This window comes from Alligator mississippiensis, chromosome 2, assembly GCF_030867095.1.
Source record: "Alligator mississippiensis isolate rAllMis1 chromosome 2, rAllMis1, whole genome shotgun sequence".
NCBI lineage: Eukaryota > Metazoa > Chordata > Crocodylia > Alligatoridae > Alligator > Alligator mississippiensis.
Genome location: NC_081825.1, coordinates 110672951 through 110693736, shown reverse-complemented (window position 1 = coordinate 110693736; position 20786 = coordinate 110672951). Strand labels below are relative to the sequence as shown.

General features: G+C 40.7%; 1 protein-coding gene across 7 annotated transcripts in view; it reads left to right on the top strand.

The window, feature by feature from the left end:
- The window catches only part of PCDH10 (protocadherin 10), a 58779-nt gene that overhangs the window by 20577 nt on the left and 17416 nt on the right, over positions 1-20786 (top strand). Inside the window, exon 5 of one of the 7 annotated variants that reach the window (XM_059722059.1) lies at positions 8109-8156. The exons of the other annotated variants lie outside the window; for them this stretch is intronic. Within the exon in view, the coding sequence (XP_059578042.1) occupies positions 8109-8131 (23 nt within the window). The 3' untranslated portion in view covers positions 8132-8156. The remainder of the gene's footprint in view (positions 1-8108; positions 8157-20786) is intronic. 7 annotated transcript variants of the gene reach the window in all.

Sequence of the window (20786 nt, the reverse complement as noted above, 5' to 3'; positions counted from 1 at the left end):
CTTTAGTGTGGCTTTTGGGGTGTTTTTATCTAATAGCTGATTGAATCTGCGGAGCTGGGTCAAAGTAACACACTACTGCTTCAGGTAAAGCATGGGTTTTTTTGTTCATTTTTTTTTTTTTTTACATCTGCAAGCAGCCTATATTCTTAGAAAAAGTTAAAATGAAATGTGGAATTTATGACGGCCATTGTAGTGGGTGGCTGCAGTTGTAATTAAAAAAAGATGTTTGTGAACTTGGAAATACAGCCCAGTGAGCCAGTTCTAAAGCAAATGGTTAAAATGAGGATGACAGAATAATATAAAATAATGGCAGCAATAGGAACAAACTGTCCATCTGTCATGGAAAATTAGAATTTTTAAGGGTGGGTAAAAGAGAACTGATAGATTATTTTACCTCTCACCCTATGACTCCGCATGGTTACTTTAGTACTGTTTGTGAAACACTTATGAAATGTTTAAAAAAAATTCAGAAATAATGTTAAACATTAGAAACAAGCTAAAAGACAGAGAAAAAATACTCAGGATAAATGGAACGTTTTCAGCTTCAGCAAAACTTTAACAGGGGGCTCTGTAGGGGTCTGGGCTGGGACCCATACTGTTTGGTATTTCTTAATGGTGTGAAAAAGGAGATAAAAATGGAGAGAGAGAAATTTGTAGATAATAGAAAACTATTTAACTCAGTCAAAACTGTAGTGGACTATGAAGAGCTTCAGAGTGACTTTAAAAAGCTAGGAGAGTAGAAAGGAAATGCATTCTGTAAGGAGTAATTTGAACTATTCATGTACCTTTAGGTATTATAAAATACCACTGAGGAAAAACACTGTGAACAGTTTAATGAAAAGTGTGTGGCTAATGTACTGTGCTAGTCAGAATAACAAACAAAATACTGCATTGTAAAAAGAATAAAATAGAAAATGTGTTTCAAAATCTGTAATACCATTATGTATATACTTCTTTATCCTATCTCTGGGTTCATCTATTGGTTAGCTATTGAATCTGAAAAAAAATAGATATAGCCTAACAATCAGAGGCATAAAATACTTCAATGGAAAAAAGAACCAAAATGATTAGCACTAATTAATTGAGAGAAGATATAAGGGGGAACACGAGGAATATAGGTTAACAGACATGGGCAGATCTAGGATTTAGTAAAGAGGGATGTGGCACACTGTCCCTCAGACCTTGATGGGGGCAAGGTGTGCTGGGAGCCTCCAGACCAACAGGCAACACTGGAGGATAGGGCAAGGAGCAGGTACATGAAGGGAGGGGACAGGACCCCTGCTCATTCCTCTCCTCTCCCTTTCCCCACATCCTCTGCTGCAGGGAGCAGGTGTTGGAAGGAAGAACCCACCCTCTGCTGCTGCTGTGTCCGGCTGAGCCCAGCACCCTGTGCAGCTGCTCCCTGCAGCCCTCAGCTGGAGCAGGACAGGATTGGCTCTTGGGCTGCTTCTGTACCTGTGTCAGTCAGGGACAGCAGTGGTGGGAGGCAGGTTCCTCCTCCCAGCTCCTGCTCCTGGTGAGATGGAGACATGGTGGGGGAGCAGCAATGTGTAGCAGTGTGACTGCTGCTGTCACTGTCCCCTGCCAGGCCTGGCACCCCATGAAGCATCAGCCTATGGCTGGAGTGGGCCAGGAGAGACTCTGGGACTTCCCCCATGCTTGGCTCAGCAAGGGACAATGGTAGTGATGGCAAGCTTGTGCCTACCCCCTAGCACCTTGTATCCCATTCTGGCTTAGCAGCTCCAGCTACAAGGAGAGTCTGCATAGAGCTCCGGGTTTAGTTGGAGAGAATGGGGACAGAATGGGGGGGGAAGTACAACTGCATTGTTGCACCCCTCTGAATCTGCCTCATATAAAGGAAGACACTACAAATATAAAGTATATGTTCCCATTTACTGTTTATTATAACATAAGAATGAGGGGACAACAGAAACAGCCAATTTTAAAATAGGAATACTTGTGATGCAGTTTAAAAAGAAATATGTGTGACATAATTTCCATCGGTTAATTAATAATTATTGCCATAGGATATAATTTAAACTGGGACATAGGAGTGTATTTTAAAAAAAAAGAATCAGATGATTATTTGAATAACTGAGACTATCAGCAATTACAGTGAAAATGTATAAAGGATGTAAATCCTTATGTTTCAAATGGCTTAAAAGAAATCCTCTGTGAGCATCTAGTAAAGATTCTTGCACTGTTAGCTTCCCCAGGTAAGCCATGACACTTCAATATAGTAATTTCTATGTTCATATAAATTTATCTTTTTTTTTTCCTAGTGGAAAACCAGGTGCAGATTACTATATCTTCAAATCACTTAATTGATTATTTAATAGAAATCAAAACAGAAACAACATGCTGAATTTGGCCAAAGCAAATTCATCAACCAAATGCATATTTATAGGGAAAAAATGCATTTTTTTCAGAACTGTAAATTTGTTTAAATGAAGTGTAGCCCTCCTTTTTTGCTCTGCTATTAGTTGGTCATATTTTTTGTTACTATTATTAATATTACTGTAGTGCCAAGTTACCAATTAAGGATCAGGCCCTATTTGTGTTGGGTGTTGGTCATACCACATATTATAAGAAATTGTCTTAGCCCTTAAGAACATAAACTAATTTCTAAAGCAATGATTATTCAGAAGGTGTAAAATGAAGTAGCTCCCTGAGTCCAGTGGAGGTATGCTGATTCAAAGCAGCTCAGGATATGACCATTAAATTTGAAATTCCTTTATAACTCTTTTTTCAACAAGCTTGTATTTCTTCTGGGTCATGGAAATGAATTTTAAGTCTTTCTTTTATACTTTAATTCCTACAATTCTTTTGAGATCAATAGACAACCATACGGGAGACAAGTACAGCGTGGTCACTAGCAATGCTAGGTAGCGGTAACATACACTAAGGCTTTGTTTATCTTGACACTTTAAAGGGTGCGAACCAACTTCCCAGGGTAGTGCCCTAACCAGTAGATCATCAACTAGACAGGACTCTGCTTCCTCTATACCATCTGTTGAAACTAGGTGACCAGGCAATCTAAGTTTATGGAGCAGAAGAGGGCAAGTCAGATGGAGCCTACTTCTGTGGTCCAGTTAGCTAGGTATTATGTCTGGAGGGAGTCTTTGATTCTGGGTCCTGCTTCTAATGCTGTTTCTCCAGGTTATCTAATGCAAAATACATCACTTATACTAAAGTAAATCTGGATACTGCCACTGAAAAAGAATGTCTTTCCCTAGATTATTCTATGGTGGGGTGTTTAAAATCACCCTGTGTCCTGAGCTGGATCCAGACCATGATGCTGTTCATGAGCCAGACGCAGCTCAAGACCCAGGGCCAAGCACAAGGGGGATGGGGTAGGATCCAGCATGGCATACAGGGCAACAGCAGGAGTGCCAGCAGTGGTAGGGCAAGTAGCTATGTTTCAAGTGGCCGCTTGTCACATCAGGGGCACTGCAATTTTGGTGCAGAGCCAAGTGGCCACAGGGCACGTGGCACTGTATCAACACAGCCCTCACTCACCCTCCTGTTGCAGATGGCCATGTCCACCAGATCAAGAGGGCCTCATATTCTGCAACAGGCCACACCCTTCCCCACTCACCCCTCCCCAGCCATATCATCAACTTCCCTAGGCTCCAGTAGCCCTTGGGCCTCATCATGTTTGATACTTCTGCTCTGTGGTAATGGGAAAGGATCTGGCCTGAGGATATTGCAGCATTGCAAGTGAAGGGACTCTGGCACAAGATGCACAGGTTAACCTGTAAATAAATTTTTCACCCATAATAAGCATTTGCACTCCACCCTTTTTTGTAAAATGGATTTATGATGATAGCTGTCATCTGAGAGGTGTGATTTTCGGACAGGTTTGACAATGCAGTGAATGGGCTGTTGTCTTATAAGACAGGGTGGGCTAGTACCAAAGGTATAAAGAATTCAGAATACTGTACACTTATCTTATTTTTCTAGAAGAAAACACAAATTTCATCCTGGCTACTAACAGTTTCCAAAGCTTCATTTTTCTCTTTCCAAACATATGTTCATAGTACTTCCTGATAAGAATTCTGGGTAATGTCTTCTAGCAGACATACCCTGTATAAAAAAGTACTGTATTTAGGCTTTCTAAATACTACTTTAGTGGCACATTATAGTTCTACTGGGTGCATCTACATGAGATGTTTACTGGGGAGTTGCCAACACGAGTACTATCTTATAGCGGCATTATTTAATGTTCTGCAAATCATGTAGACAATGACTGGGGCTGGATGGGGCACGAGGGTGCTTTGTTGTGGGGGCTGCTTGCCATCCCCCATCTTATAGCGGCATTATTTAATGTTATTTAATGTTCTGCAAATCATGTAGACAATGACTGGGGCTGGATGGGGCACAAGGGTGCTTCATTGTGGGGGCTGCTTGCCATCCAGCCCCTCCACAGCACATTGAGCTGAGTCAGAGCAACCCCAGGCTGGCAAGCTGACCCTCAGAGTTCCCTGCCAGCCAGGGCTATTCTGCCTTGGCTTGATGTACTGTAGTCCTGGGCGCATGCTTAAATCGTGCACCTGGGAACAATAAAATCTGATGCAAAATGAACCAGAGTTTATTCAGTTATATTTATTTCACATGTAGATCATCCACTAAGAGCTAGTTTCAAACTGCTACAGCCCCCAGCCATGTAGAATATGGAGACCCCTGGCCTAAATCATCCTGGCCAACTGTCTGTCTAACCTGATCCTAAACACTTCTGGGGGTGGAGAATCCACAATCCCTTTAATTCGGTAATTCTCAATGAGCATGCCACACAATGCTAGCTAGCACTGTTAGATGTGCAAACATGATTTGTAAGATAAACCTAGAGATTTCAAATAGTAATCCATATAGATAAAGCTTTCTGACCTGTTGTGTCTCTGAGTTCCTTTGAACATAAGAATTTCTCTATTTTTTTTGTAGTTAAAAAATGAGTAAAAACTAAAAACTTACATTTTCTGAAGGATCTCTTCATTCTGTCCAGGGGTACCTTGAGTCTAAAAAGGTTAAGAACCACTGTTGTAGCTAATCTAGTCCAATGCTTAGCCACCCTCATAGGTACAATATTGTTCCTAATAGTCAACCTAAAATTCTGTCATTGTAAAAACCCTATTGGTTGTAGTCCCTTGCAGCCAAAGAGAATAGTTTATCAATACCCTCCTTATAATCACCTTTCTGATGTTTGAAGACTCCTTGAAGGATGGACATGATAACATGTGTGTGTGTGTGTGTGTGTGTGTATAATTAGAAATACTATTACTGTTAGAAATACTATTTATATTATTGGAGGAAAAAAAATTGAATATCCTAAGGGTGATAATAATCTTCCATAGTCAGTACAGTGGCAGCAGATTTTTCTTTAGTATTTTGGCTAAGTTATATCTCTTTTTGGAAATAATTTTACCCTATGTATTAAGTATAGAAAACATCTATATATTCACTAAGCAGAAAACAAAATATCTTGATATTTAAAAGGATTTTAAAATACTACTTCTAGCCATTTTACCACCGCTGTGTTTTCTCTTATATAATTGCATAAACAAATCGTATATCTTTTTTAAAAGGTTAATTTGGCCCTTAACTGTTGATTTTCTTTTTTTCTTTTAAATATCTCATGCAAATACACCGTTTTTACGCACTGGAAACCAGGCTCACAAACTCATTAAAAATGTATGTGTATTTGTATTCCTACTTATAAACAGTGACCCTGAGCTTTAAATTGCTTGAAGGTAGCTTCAAAAACATCTTCATTCAAAGTTTAATAAGCATCAATTGTGTGTCTAAATACAGAATGCATATGCATAAAATCCTATTTGCATGGGCAAGTGGATTATCAATGTGTAAACTTTGTAATATTGTGTGCAAAAGTCTATTAAAATTACTGTTCTTGATCCTGTAATCTAATCTAATGTGAGTGAACAGGTTACGTTGGTAGGAAGTCCCCAGTAAATTCAGTGGATATCTGCCCCATGCAAATATTTATCCATATAACTGAGAGTCCATCATTTGCATGTATATGCAAATGATGATTTTGAGATTACAGGTACACACAAGAAAATGGAGGCTAGATCAGAAAGGCGGGATTTAGTCTCTACACATCTAGTTGTGTTTTTGTTCTTTTCTACTACCATTTCTACCAATCAATTTTAGGAACTCTTACTTTGTTATTCCTAAATTGGTAAGAAGCACAAATGATAAAATTCAAATTTATCCACCCAGATGCATTGTGGTCCATGAAAATAATTTTTTGCTACATTTCTAAATAAAAATAAAACTAGGTAGTAAAATGAATACATAATTAGGTGAGTGTGAGGGTATATATAGTTTCATTCACTGCAGTAGGTACTGTGTGACTTTGCATAAGTAACTTGTAGTGATTCATTGTTCATTGATAACTGCGTAACTTATGAAAGAGGTTTTTTTATTTTCTGTTCTTCACTGTTTTGTATTCTTCTTGTGAACACATTCCTCTTGCAGCCATCACTCAAAGGGAAGAATGATAACAGGGTACTTATTGTAGTAACAGTTAGAGACGAAATAGATGATTTGCAAGGCACAATTAGGAAGAAACAATTTAGAAAATATGGCGATTACTTAATTTTAATATTGCTCAATAACTATTCACCCTTGAATCATGTTATTTGTGATTGATTTTCATTTTGTTAACATGAAGAAAAATAGCAGACAAATATTCTGTTTTCCACTTCAAATTCAAAAGTATTACTTGCTATAGTTAGGTGATATAGACAGAAGTCCATTATAACATGTATTATAAAATGGTGAGGAATTAGAATAATCTAATAACACTACAATGTATTTATATAGCATCCTTCATACAGCAGATTCTTAAAGATCTTTATGCAATCTTCATAGTATGTAGATCCAGGGACTTTTTTTTTTCATCATATGCTAAATTCAATGAAAAATGCTGATTTGAGAGGACAAAAATTATATATGAGGTATATACTTATGTAAAATACAGCAAACTGTTTTGACGGGAATGGGTAGGGAAATTTAAAAAAAACAGTGAAATATTTCATTCAAGCATTTTCAAAACACAATTTTTTTTTTATATAGGGATACTGAAACACTTCACTTTGCATTTCTGAAATATTTTTGTTTGTTTTAAAAACAGATATTTGCCATTGTGAAACTGACTTGAGATTTAAAGAAAAAAAGGGGTTAAATAAATTAAGCAGCACCACAAGAAAATAGAATTTATATGAATTTTGTTCATTTCAGCTTGACATGAACCATTTCCCCCACCGACCGAAGCCTATTTATTATCCTGCTAAACATAGGGAACACTTTGCAAACCAATGAAATACACCTGCTTCTGTGGTGAAATGCTTCTAATATCAACAAGATATAGTAACATGGTGTGAAACAGAAAATAACTACACAAACTGTCTACATTTAGAGAGAGATTGTTTATATCATAAAAATGTTATCACTGAACTTGCATTTCACTAGGTTTTCTGACCAGTTACGCTTAAGAATGGGACCATGGTTTTTTTTTTAATGTCATATTGTTAGGTACTTGCTTTTACACCTCTTTGAAAGACATCAGCATGACACTCCCCCTCACCATTTTATGACAGTGGTTAAGTAATGTCAAATAGAATGTCACCTGCTAGAGTGCTAACATTGGAAAACTAAAAAAACTACCAGAAAATCTGCTTAAGCTATTGTCAGTCATTCTGCAGATGCTGTAACTATTAGCATTTGGCTTAAATTTCAAAAGCATTTAGGTGAATTTAGTCATTTAGGAGCCTCAGTCTCATTGAAAGGCAATGGGGCTTAGGCTCCTTAGTTATTTAGGGACATTTAAAACTTTTGCCCATAAATGGTATTTGATACTGGATCTATAGCTATATCTGTTTATCTTACATATATTGTGATTTCTATTCCTGCTTGTCTCTCTACAAATTTCTTCCTTCTCTTCCCTCATTTTGTACTGAAAAAGGGAAGGGGGGCAACTTTTTAAAAGACTGTACCAGATCATTTGGAAACAAAAAATAATAAAGTGTCTGGGATGAACAACATCTCTACATTTACATAATACCACTTTTTTTCTTCACTTTTTTTAGGTACAGATGGTCAAAAAGTCTGAAGCTGAATCAACTCAGTCTTTGCAAGTTAGTCTAAGATGCACAGATTAAATTGAAATAGAAATGAACAGACATTAACCTTTGATTCAGGAAATGCAGCCACATGCCTTCAGTGGCTCAGGCAAGAAGCCAGGGGCACTAGAGCATGGCTCTCTGGCTGTGTGTTGACTTCCTTGTCATGCTTCCCCTGAGGTCTCTGTGATTTGCAGTCCAGAATTACAGCAGCAGGACTCTTCAGGGTTGCTTATCACTTCTTCTTCCTGCTTCTAGATGCTTCTGGGACTGTAGTCCACAGTTGCAGCCAGCAGTAAGCTTGAGTGGGGGAAGTGGTTTTTAATATTCTCCCTGACCCCAGCCCAGCCCCGAGCCAGGGTTTGCCTGGTGGAGGGCAGTACACTGGGCTGCATACCCAGCTGGGCTTGCCCCCCTACCACTCTCTTGTCAGCCAGCCCTCACTGCTCCAGCTAGGGAGCCAGAGGGCTGGGGCCAGCCCTGCTCTCTGGACCAGACAGGATAGATTAGCCAAGTGCTACAAAGCATGCTGGGATTCTGGGGACTGTGATTTAACTTGATCTAGGAAGGGGTCTAGGATGGAAGATTCATAAACTTGTTTGACCCAAATCAGTTAAGGCTGATACTACATTCAACCAGGTTTATCTTAAACCAGTTTCAGCCATTTAAAACTGGTTTATGTGCACTGAATTTCTAGGCTAGGGACAGACATTCAAAAAGCCTGAGCTTGAATTGATTAACTCTTTGCATGTTAGTCTAAACTGCACAGCTTAAACTGATTAATAACTGGACAGACATTCTCTGTTAAATCAGGAAATACAGGTATGTGCCTGCAGTGGCTCAATCCAGAAGCTGTGGGTTGCTAGAGCATGCCTGCCAGCTACTTCCAAAGGGAAGGGAAGAGAGACGCCCTCCAAGGCTCTCACCCCTCCCTGTTGGAGCAGAGAAGGTGTGGCCAGGCACCAGCTGGTGCTAGCATGACACATGGGATGCCAGCCACCAGCCTGGGGGGAGGGACGGGGGGAGAGCTGTTGCCAGACTCACGAGTGGGGATGGGAAAAAAAGTCCTTTCTCTAAAGAAAGCATGTATTGAACACAGCAATTTTTAAAGCATACAACAGGTAACTACCAAAAATCTTTGCCTGAGCTAAGATACAGCCCAGGAAAATGCAGCATACACAACTTAGTTTAACTTAAAATGTAAAGCAGGAAGACAAGAGAGTCTTGCATAAGTCTTACTAATCCTGAGGGCAGAGTGTTTCCTTACAGCCAGGCATTCAGAAAGGCTTTGTTTAGGTTTTACAGGTTGTGTTTTATAGTGTAAATGTAGCTCTCTGCATTCTTTGGTCTGCAACTTCTAGCTAGATGCTGTCTGCAGCTTCCCTTAACTCCATCTCCAGCATATACATGTGATTATTGTCAGGTCTTTGCCAACACTTCCCACCTCTCAGTCTGGTCCTGCAGGTCTTAGTTCTGGGCTCACAGGTGCAGGTCTTGCCTCTCTCCCCTGTGGAATTAATCCCTTCCCTGGCTGCAGGCAGGTTGGACAGAGGAAGGAATTAACTGCCTGGCTTCAGGAAAGCTAGGAGGTGCAACTGGGGCTGGCAAACCCCAGCTGCAGTCTGCTGGATTTGCCAGTGGGAGAGAGAGGGATCAGAGGGAAGAATTTGCTTTAGAGGCTATGGCAGGCCAGTGTCTGGCCATGCCCCACCCCTGCTCTGGCTAGAGAGGAAAGAGGAGGGGCCAGCCCTGCTGTGGAGCAGAGTCCTGACCAGCCCAGAGAGCATGCCGGGATGCTGGGGCTGTCTGGTTTATCCTAAACCAGCAAGGGGTCTGGGACAGACATTGCATAAACTGGTTTGAGCCAAATCAGTTAAGTCTGATACTACATTCAACCAGTTTTATCTCAAACTGGTTTTGGCCATTTTGATACTGGTTTATATGCACTGAATGTGTGTTCTGTTACAGGTTTAAACCAGTTTCTGATCACTTTAAACTGGTTTGTGTATAAGTTCTGTCCGTAGCCGAGTGTTAACTGATAAGGCTGCTAATCCATACATTGTGCTTCAGTCCTGTTCTCACATCAGCTACTAAATATGTGTAGTGATTCCTGCTACCAATGGGATTTGTTTCTGGGCCCTCCCCCTCTTCGTTGTTTTTGCTGGGCTACAATTTTGGGCCTTACGCTTTGGTGTATGCATATAGAGCAGCATGCCTGCCTACCCAAAGCACAGTCCAGTGCTTAGTAATTGTGTGACTACTAACAGTCTGCTGTGCATGCAATAAGATCACAAATTGTACATGAGAACCCAAAAGGGCAATTATGTAGTTGAATAATTATCATTTGGGTGTGAAAATGAAATATGATTCTGCCCTTAGTATCTAGTTTAGAAAAGTGGAAATGGAACACCCATGCAGTTAGACCATTAAGTTTAATTTCAGAACCTTGTAAACTGCTGGAAGAACTAATAAAACAGTCAGTCTTTAAGTATAAAGAGTAAAATAGTATGATGAATGGTAAGCAATCTAAAACAATTTGATTTATTTATTTGAGAGGATATCAGTCTTTATTCATTGAAGAAACTATCATGGACAGGGTGAAGCAAATCCTCACAATTTATTTCCTAAATTCTACCTAAAAATTGTGTGCATGATTGATTTTTTGCAACAGTACATGCTGTATTTGTGTGCACATACACACTTAATTGTTTAATATGCAAATATAGTATCTGAGCAGATAATATGTAGAGTTCAGATTCAATGTGCCATTCAGCATGTTGGTTCCAGAAATTGGTCCAGCAATTTCAGCTGTGTTCTACGTGTTATTTTCATAGGTATTAATAGGGATAATATAAATTATAGGTATCCAGTCCCATACGCATATACTGAAGTATAAGTCCTAAAATTGCAGTCCATCAAAAACAAGGATGAGGAGGAGGGCCTAGCAACAAATAAACATAGGCTACATTAAAAGGGGCTGATCTTAAACAGTGTTTCAGTTCAGTACTCCCTCCTGCATCCAAAAATTGAAGCTACAAATAATTGTGGCTAAACTTTTGCGTTTAAATTACCATCAGGAACAAAATATGTTATTTAGGTGTTTAGTTACTTGGTTGTGCTTTCATATCACAGTTATATATTATTAAATGTGTCCTCACCTGTCATATTAATATGCCTGTATATATGTTTATGTGCAAGAAGGGGAAAAAGTTTTTAAATATCTTGCTCACAAATACAAATAGTAATGATTTTATGGTGATCTAATACCACATTGTGAACAGGTGTTCAGTAATATCTTTAGAGTCAGTCTGACTTGTTATTCACTTAGAAGATGCATGCTAATCATATTTTTGAATAACAGAAGTCTGGAAAGCATTTCCAATACTTGGTGACACATAGTTAAATACAGTGTAATTTTGATAAATTGGAGGGACCAGCTAAATCTGATTGTATATTAGTTACTAAAAATAAATCTGAATTGCTTCAAAAGTAAAATGAATTAATACCAGTAGGATTATATAATACCCCAGAAAGTCATCCGGCAGTATAGTAAATGATAAACCAGCAGTGCCATGGTAAATTACATGTTATTGGATGTAAGAACAAGCAAGCTAATTTATTTCAATGTTCTCTGCATTGCTTAACCCTCAAACTCATGTACTCAGTTTCAGGTTCCTCATCCTAACAGAGAGATACTGTTAGATTTCAAGAACGTGCAATAACATTTTGAATGATGTTGAAAATAAAATATATGAAAGGAAGACTAGGAAAATGGGAGTTAATAAATTTAATAGAAGGAAAACTAAGGAAGCGGCTGGATAACTATTTCTCCTGTTATAAAGAGGAAAGTGATTAGACCTTGACATTAGTCAGTAATCACAGCACAAGGATCAGAGGTTCAGAATGAAGCAGGAAGTATGTAAATGAAGCAGTGCCCCTTTCTTTCCTTCGTTCATCCTACCTTTTCTGGTTAAAAGCCCTGGCTTCTGTAGTTCCTTCTCAGCATCTAATAAGTAAGCTGCTGTGTATGAAAGCGTACACATCTCTGAATTACTTAGTTTATAAGGTGTAAATCTACCCTATTTCTGCTTCATTGGGCGCATCCAGGCGAGCACAAACATGTGGTATGTGGCGCCGCAAATCCGTCTGCAGAGATGCACACATGACACGTGTGGGCATTCCTCATACTGCTAACTGGCTGCATGGGGCAGGATTTTGACCCCGGGAGATCCCAGGGTCAAAAAAACCCACCCCTAAAAAAGCAGGAACAGCACACATGGCATCAGTGCACACCACCGAAAACTGGAGCCTGGCTGGCAGTAGCCATGCTCTGGCTGCCAGCCAGGCTCTCTGTTGCAGGATCACCGTAGCTGCAGCTCCTGGAGGCCCCCAGGATCCCAGCTAAGGTTTCTTGGGCCAGCACAGTTGCTGGCTGCAGCCTCCCACACCCCATGCAGGGCAATGTGCCATATACCAGAGTGCGCATGGCATAGGTGTCCCCTGGGGACAAGTAGCAGCAACACTCATTATGCTGCTGTTGTTTGTGCTCAGGGAAATGCATGTTTCTGCTAATGGGGACATGCCCATTAGGACACAAAGGCAGTGGAGCAGCTAGCCAATGGTCTTGAAATGATCTTCACTAGAGGTGTTCGATGCTGGATGTACCACCTATGTTTCAGGAAAGTTTTGGGAATAAGTCTCAGCACAATATATGATTATATTGGCCATTCCAATGATTATATTGGCCATTCCACTCTGAATCTGTCTGTTACTCTCTCAGGTTCTGATAGTGCTGTTAAGTATATTACCTTTGGTGTTTTCAGGCAGAAGGCAAGACAGAGTAGCACCTTTAACTCATTCAGAAAGGCATAAGCTTCTGTAGGCTACAGCCTACGTCATCAGATGCTATGAAGAGACTTCCAGAGAAGAGAGCTACTAGACGAGAGAAGAACAGAGCCATTTAAATACAAAAGGGAAAGAAGGAGGAAAGAATGGGGGAGGGGGTACTGCTGAGAGAGAGGAAAATGGGTTGAAGAGATCAAAAAGGTTAACAAAGCATTTAACCTGCTGAGGTATGTCAGGGATTTAAAATGTAGTTCAGGTAAGGGGAAAGACTCTGGAATCTCTGATGAGAGGATAATTAGCACAGTTTAGTATTTGAATGATTTCTTGGTCTTCAATTTTGTGTTCAAGTTAGTTTTAAAGTTTTCAAGAGGCAAGGATATTTGTGGATGATATTTTATTGTACCAACTGCAGAGAGAAATCTGCAGAAGGAACAACGGCTTATATAAAAGTTCATATGGAAATAAAAGCAGGAGATATCGGAGCAATTATCAAATAACCAACAGACAAGAGACATGTAGTAAAAATCTCATAAGTGGAAGAACAAGACTGTTCAGAATAGTTGTTATCACTTGTGAAGTACAAAGATTAGCGAGTATCAGGTAAATATAACAGACCATGAAGTCATTTTCTATGTTAAGCCCCTGGTTCTTAATGTCCAATGGACTATTGAATGTTCATTCATCTTTTGAAGATGTTTTGTTGACACTCATCTTTTGAAGATGTTTTGTAATTTTTTTTGAGCACCAGAAGGGTGAGGTCAGACAGGGAGGTTTTTTTCCTCCTTGGAAAAATGTTCTGCTACCTGTGTTCTAGTGTCTCTGTGCTTTATCTTTTTTGTGATAACTCATTCTGATGCATAGTTTTGTTTTTTAGGAATGGCTACTCGGTAATGGAATGTCCAGTGTTTTGCCACAGGATTTTGTGTCTTTTTTGGAATCGATGTCAAATCAGTCTCCATTCATTCTTTCACGTAGGCTTTGCCCTGCCCATCCAGTGTACACAGAAGAGGGGCATTGTAAGCAGCTAATGGCATATGACGTGTGTAGAACAGGTGAATGACCCGCTGGTGTTATAATGCATGTTGTTTGGTCTAGTGATGTTTTGATCTGTGTTCAGGAGTTATGTAGCTGGTATCTAGGTCTGCTGCAAGGTCTGGTGCCTTGGTAAGGGTAGTGGCTAAAAAGTCTGTTTTAGGAGAGATGTCATTTGAGGTTGCAGAGCTGCCTGTTGTGCGGGCCGGGTCAGGCCCCCGGGCCCTTTTCGTCGCTCTGCACGTGGGCTGTGGCCGGCAGCCTGGGCAGGCCGGGTCAGAGAGGGCAGGCGCCAAGCTAGAATTAGGCACAGACACGTAATGGTTGATTTTAAGATTGTTTACTTACACCGAGATGGTAGCAGTGCAGGCTGAGAACTTGCTTGAGTTGCGGTTACAACAGAAAACACGAACACACGTGGAGTTTGCTAGGCTCCACGCAGACAGAACTCCGGATGTCCAGGACAAGCGTGCATAAAACTCGTCAATACGTCTTATAGTAGGCTCCATTTGAAGACGGGAAGAGGTGGGCGGTGGATCAGGCCGCCAAACTCCTCTGGCCAAAACACAGGGTTTCTATTACCCTGCCGCGCACACCCAGAGTCCCCACGAGATGGATGCGGAGTCCTCTTCGGCTTGGGCGGAAACTGCTCAAGCCTCTTATACGGCTAACAGGCCAATCACTAGCCGCCACGTGTGAATAATTTAGCACTAGCCAATTGCGGGGCACAAATTTGCATGCGAAGAGCAGGAACTCCTTTGCACCGTGCATTTCTGTGTTGCAAAGAAAATGCACCCTGCAAAGACCGCTGCAAAGTGGCAGGAACACTCCTTTGCACGCGGGTTCTCTGTGCAGCAGAACTCCTCCGTGCAATGAAGCTGTAAACCCACGGGGATAATTGTTAGTGCCGAAGCACACACAAAAAATCAGACCTTTGGGTCATGACACTTGTAAACCAGGACCAGCTGGTGCCCCAAGGCTACCTTGAAATGGTCATCCTTAACCAGGAGGAGTTGGAAGTTATTAATGATGTGTCCAAGGTATTCAGGATGGGGCAACAAGAGGGATTCTGTTGTCCTTGTTGAGGGGTTTGGTATTGTAGCAGGTTAGAATGAGGTCCGAGTATGATTCTGTTCATTTGAATGGCTAATCTCACTTCCAGCCAATGAGATTACAACAGATATGACTGTAATTGAGTTTGGCTGTAGACAATGGATCTAGTGGGGTACTTAGGATGAAAGCTGGTGACTATGGCAGTCAGTTGGTTTCTAATACAGTGTGGTGGTAGTGTGCACCATGTAGTGTTTTCAGAAGATAATATGGTTCTTGCACTATAGAGAAAAAAGATAATGTGGTTCTTGCACTACTACTTTCTGCTTCTGCTTATCATGTTTTGTGGAAAAATGCTTCCAGGTTTTTTTTTCTTGGTTCATTATATAGTATAGCTGGCTACTTTCTACATTGAATAATAGTAACTGGAAGGCATCGTTTCCATAGTAAATAATGGCAATGGAAAGATAAATCATATCTGACATGTTTTATGCCACTAGGCTATTCTTGGCAGTTGCATTTAGTAGAGAAAACAAAGTACATGTAGAAGTATCATATGTACTTCAGAATGTTGATGACAACAAGCAACCAAGCCTTGATTCAGCAAATCACCCCTATTCAGCATGTGATTAACTTCATGCATGTGTTGATGCCCCATGGAAGTCAATGATTAGAATAAAAACACAGGCTTCAGTATAGTACTGACTAGAGATCAACTTAATCAGGTGTTTACCAAATTGTGACCCCACTATTTATTCACAGAAGGTGCAATTCACCTTTCTGCACAAAGCTGAGCAGTGCATATGTCTTAAAAGGAGACAGTAACACCAAAGAAACAAAGAATTGGAAGCACAGCAACAATACGGATATTATCTATTGCTTGGTTATTAAAATGTCAAGATTTACCACTGGATATTATCTATGCCTTGCTAAATTGTCTTGAAGTGATACCTTTTATGCTAAAATGGTCCAACTTTCCATACAGACATGCTCACACTATGGCAAAAGTGTATCTCTATAATTAGTGAGGCCCTGAAATTTCAAGAGCATGTAATAAAAGAGAAAATCAACATTTCTAAAACATGTATTGTCAAAATCTGCACTGAAGCTAATGCAGCTAATGGAGTATATATCAGTACAAAACTTGATCAGCACAACTTAAAAACAAGATGTTCATCTGTTTTGTCACTGGTGCAGAATTCTACATTATGTTCAAAATGAAAAAAACAAATGCAAAGCTACCCATTTGCGTGTCCACAGGTGACACATCCGTTTTTGATGTTTGAAGTAGGATCATCACAGTCAGTCAATTTCATAAGATTGATCAGTGCTCACCCTAACTGTCCTTGGACCTAGAGGCCATGTCCACACTTGCATAACCAAGTACTAAATGACTGTGCTGTAGCATCCCTGCACAATTTTTTTTCAGATGCTACTGCACAGTAGCAATGAGCTACTGCATAGTAACTTGTTACTGCTGTGCAGTAATGTTGCATCACAGTTAGTGCTCACCAATGCTACTGCATTGTAGCAACAAGCTACTGCACAGTAGCATCTCATGTGTCCCTTGAATTAATTCAAGTGAATTTGGGAAATGGAATCTAATATGTACTTATACGAGACAAAAAGAAAGAACAGTTTGTTTTGTTTTTTTTAATTAGGTATGTTATGGAACCCCCTCTCCCTCCCCCCCAAACATCTTTGACTGCAAAATGTGGATAATTCTCTCAAAAGTAGTGAACAGCATTTAATGATATTTTTGTTTTATTTATTTTGAAAAGGCAAGGGTCTTTGTTAGAAAATAACAATATTTATATTTGGCATATGCAGGACCTAGAAGGGACACTTTTTCAACCCAGTTACATTTCCAACGTATTCACTTAGAGATATTTTTTACCTGGACATAAGTATACATGGAGAACAGTCTCTTCATACCTGTCCTCACTTTGATATCTACAAGAACCAGGCAGAACTGCAGTAGTAATGCTTAAGAAAATAGGGACTATGCCTTCTTACTCTAATGGCATGTTGATGATGAAGAGCACTTTCTTGACCCTCTCTGTGCATGTAGACACAAATATTGGTTGTGAGAACTAACTGACTAGAGGAATTAGCCAGATCCTTTTCCCATGATATATGCATCTGGAGAATGCTTTTTTATAGTAATTCCAAGTTGTTTTCTCTATACACCAGTTGTGAGGGCTGTATGTAAAAGGTATGTAATTTATTGGGCCCTGAGGTTATTCCACTGACATCAGTGAAGTTACATCAGTGGTGAATTTGGCCACTTTTTTCCTTATACCTGTGAACATGAGTAATTTTCTGGTGTCCTTTTTCAAATGTTTTGAACCTTTTTACAATAAATTGTTGCCATACAAATTAAAAATAATGCACAAGAAAGCATGAATTATGCACTCATAGTTCGTAGGGTCGGAAGGGACCTGAGGAGATCATCTAGTCCGACCCCCTGCCGTGGCAGGAAAGAGTACTGGGGTCAAATGACCCCGGCCAGATGTTCGTCCAGCCTCCTTTTAAAGACCCCCAGGGTAGGAGCCAGCACCACTTCTTTTGGAAGTTGGTTCCAGGTCCTAGCCGCCCTGACAGTGAAATAGCGCTTCCTAATGTCTAGCCTGAAACTACCCTTTCCTAACTTGTGTCTGTTGTTTCTTGTAACTCCCGGGAGTGCTCGGGGGAACAGGGACTCTTCCAATGCCTGCTGGTCCCCCTTGACTAGTTTGTAGGCTACCACTAGATCCCCTCTCAGCCTTCTCTTTTGGAGGCTGAACAGGTTCAGGTCCCTCAGCCTCTCCTCGTAGGGCCTGCCCTGCTGACCCCTGATCATGCGGGTGGCCCTCCTTTGGACCCTCTCCATATTGGCCACATCCCTCCTGAAGTGTGGCACCCAGAACTGGACGCAGTACTCCAGCTGCGACCTGACCAGTGTGGCGTAGAGGGGGAGGATTACCTCCTTGGACCTGCTTGAGATGCACCTGTGGATGCACAACAAGGTATGGTTGGCCTTCCTGACCGCGTCCCCACACTGTCGGCCCATGTTCGTTGTGGCATCAATGATGACGCCAAGATCCTTTTCTGTCTCAACACTGGTGAGAAGGGAGTTCCCCAGCCTGTAGGTGTGCCACTGGTTCTTCCTCCCCAGGTGCATTACCCTGCAGTTATCATTGTTGAACCCCATCCTGTTCTTTTTGGCCCACCCCTGTAACCTGTCTAGATCCGCTTGCAGCCTGTTCCTTCCTTCTAGCGTACCCACTTCCCTCCACATCTTAGTGTCATCTGCGAACTTGAACAGGGTGCTTTCTACCCCCTCGCCCAAGTCGCTGATGAAGATGCTGAATTGTGCGGGCCCGAGGACCGAGCTCTGGGGAACCCCACTGCCCACATCCCGCCAGGTCGAATAAGACCCGTCCACCACCACCCTCTGGGTGCAGCCGTCCAGCCACTTAGTGACCCATATGACCGTGTAGGCATCAACACCACTGTCTCCTAGTTTCTTACTGATAATGGGGTGAGAGACCATGTCAAAGGCCTTCCTGAAGTCTAGAAAGACTGTATCCACTGCGACACCTGCATCCAAGGACTTGGTGACCTGGTTGTAGAAGGCCACCAGGTTGGTTTGACAAGACCTGCCCCTAATGAATCCATGTTGGTTGCCCCTAAGTATAACCTCCCCTGCTGGCCCTTCCTGGACATGTTCCAGGATAATTCTTTCGAAAACCTTCCCCACTCTGAAGACAACTAATCACTGCAAATTGTACTCTTATAAATATGTCTATATGAAACACAAAATGTCTGTTAAGCTCTTTAAAGAAAAAAAAATTCTCTAAACTAATCAGTGAGAATAGAATATTTGACAAAATCATATCTTCATATATGCAAATGTGTGTTTTGGGGAGTAGATAAGTTATATTAATTCATTAAGAAATATCTGGAATATCTTGCATGCCATTTTCCTAAAATATCCTCAGTAATGACTTAACCTGCTCTTTAAAGTATAAGATTTTAAAAAGTACCTAATTATTTCAAAAGATGCTGAATTGATACTGGGGTTACTGGAGTACTGTATTCCTTTATTCAGGGAACTGGTAAAAAATTGGTCTAGAAATGAAATATTTTGCATCCTAGATCCATGAGCCCTACCTCTATGATTTTATATCATCACATATGTAGATATACAACTATAAAGCATAAGGGAGTTATGGTGGATTTCTCTGCATTTCTGTTCACTCCTTGACCTCTTTTGCAAATGCAACAATTGGTGATATGTGTGATGGTGAGTTTGGGATGAGTACATGTGTTCGCTAACAAAAAGACTGAATGTGCTAAATCACACATCAGAATTCCAGCAAACAATTACAGTTGGTAATGAATTCAAAACAGAGCCAGAAAGCTGTATTAATACTTACCTGAGTAATTCATTCTCCCCTCCTCCCCAAACATCTTGGATTAAATCCTTGCACTGTCCAAGTCATTGGTTTTTTAATAAGGACATAATTTCATCCACTATATTTGCAATGTAGAGTAATGCAGAGTTTATGAATATATTTTAAGTAAGCTAATAATGCTAATTGAAAACCCAACTGTACATGTGGTAAAGGACTCATTTATATTATTTTTAATTTTTTGTGGGAGATATCTGTTCTACCTGTAAGACTTACATATTTGGGAAATCTGCTTAGAGTATAGGAAAGTCTCCCATGTGACTCCATGTATGTTTATCTCTACTATGGGCTTCATGAACTGGAATATATTGTCTGCACTATCTGTTTAGGGCATTGGGGCTATAAAATAAAAAAAACCAAAAACAAAAATCCTCGCTCCGTACTTGGACTGTACTCATACCACCACCTCTGTGCCTGCTTGACTCACATAGGAGACAAGAATCTCAGGACATTGGATGGTGCCCTGTGTATCTGGTCCTGCTGATCTCATATTTAGTGTGTTGTGGGGTAAATAGTGTGAAAGCCTTTTGAACTAAACTTTACAATGGGCACATCTATACATGCCTATTAATGCGCAGCAATCATCTCTGGTGCTTATTGCTCTGAAGTTTATTGTTCCCAGGTGCATGTCTGCACATGCACCTAGGATCACAGTGCATTGAGCCAGGACAGAGCAGCCCCAGCTGGCAGGCAGTGTGGGGGGTCAGCCTGCCAGCCTGGGGCTTCTCTCCAGCCCAGCTCAGTGTGCTGTGGAGGGGCTGGCTGGGGCACATCTACATGTGCAGTGCTGCAGAGGCTTTTTTTTTTTCCTCTGAAGCAGAATAGTACTTGTGTTTACAAATTTTATCCTGCTGCAGAATAAATTAATTTACTCCAGCCTAATAGGGGTGCATTTGTAGATGCTGAGACATTTACTGCGCAGCTAATTAGTCTTTGCACAGTAAACATCTTGTGTAGATGTGCCAAGTGGGAGTGAATTTAGTCCTGACACAGATTGTACATTAGGGAGATAGGAAGCATAGTGCTGCTTTCATTCCTTTGTTTCTGTGGCTGTGTCTGATTTAAGGGGGAAAAAAATCTTTCTCTTCCTCCTCTTCATAGTATAGTAACAGTATTACAGCTGAATTAGTGTGCATGGCACTTCAGATAGCTCTTTCCCTGAAAAGTTTATAGTCTAACTGCTCTGTTAGATCTTTAAGGTACCACCAATGTCATTGTTAAGGAGTCATGCTGCAGTAGCAGGCATTATGCTATGGCTTCC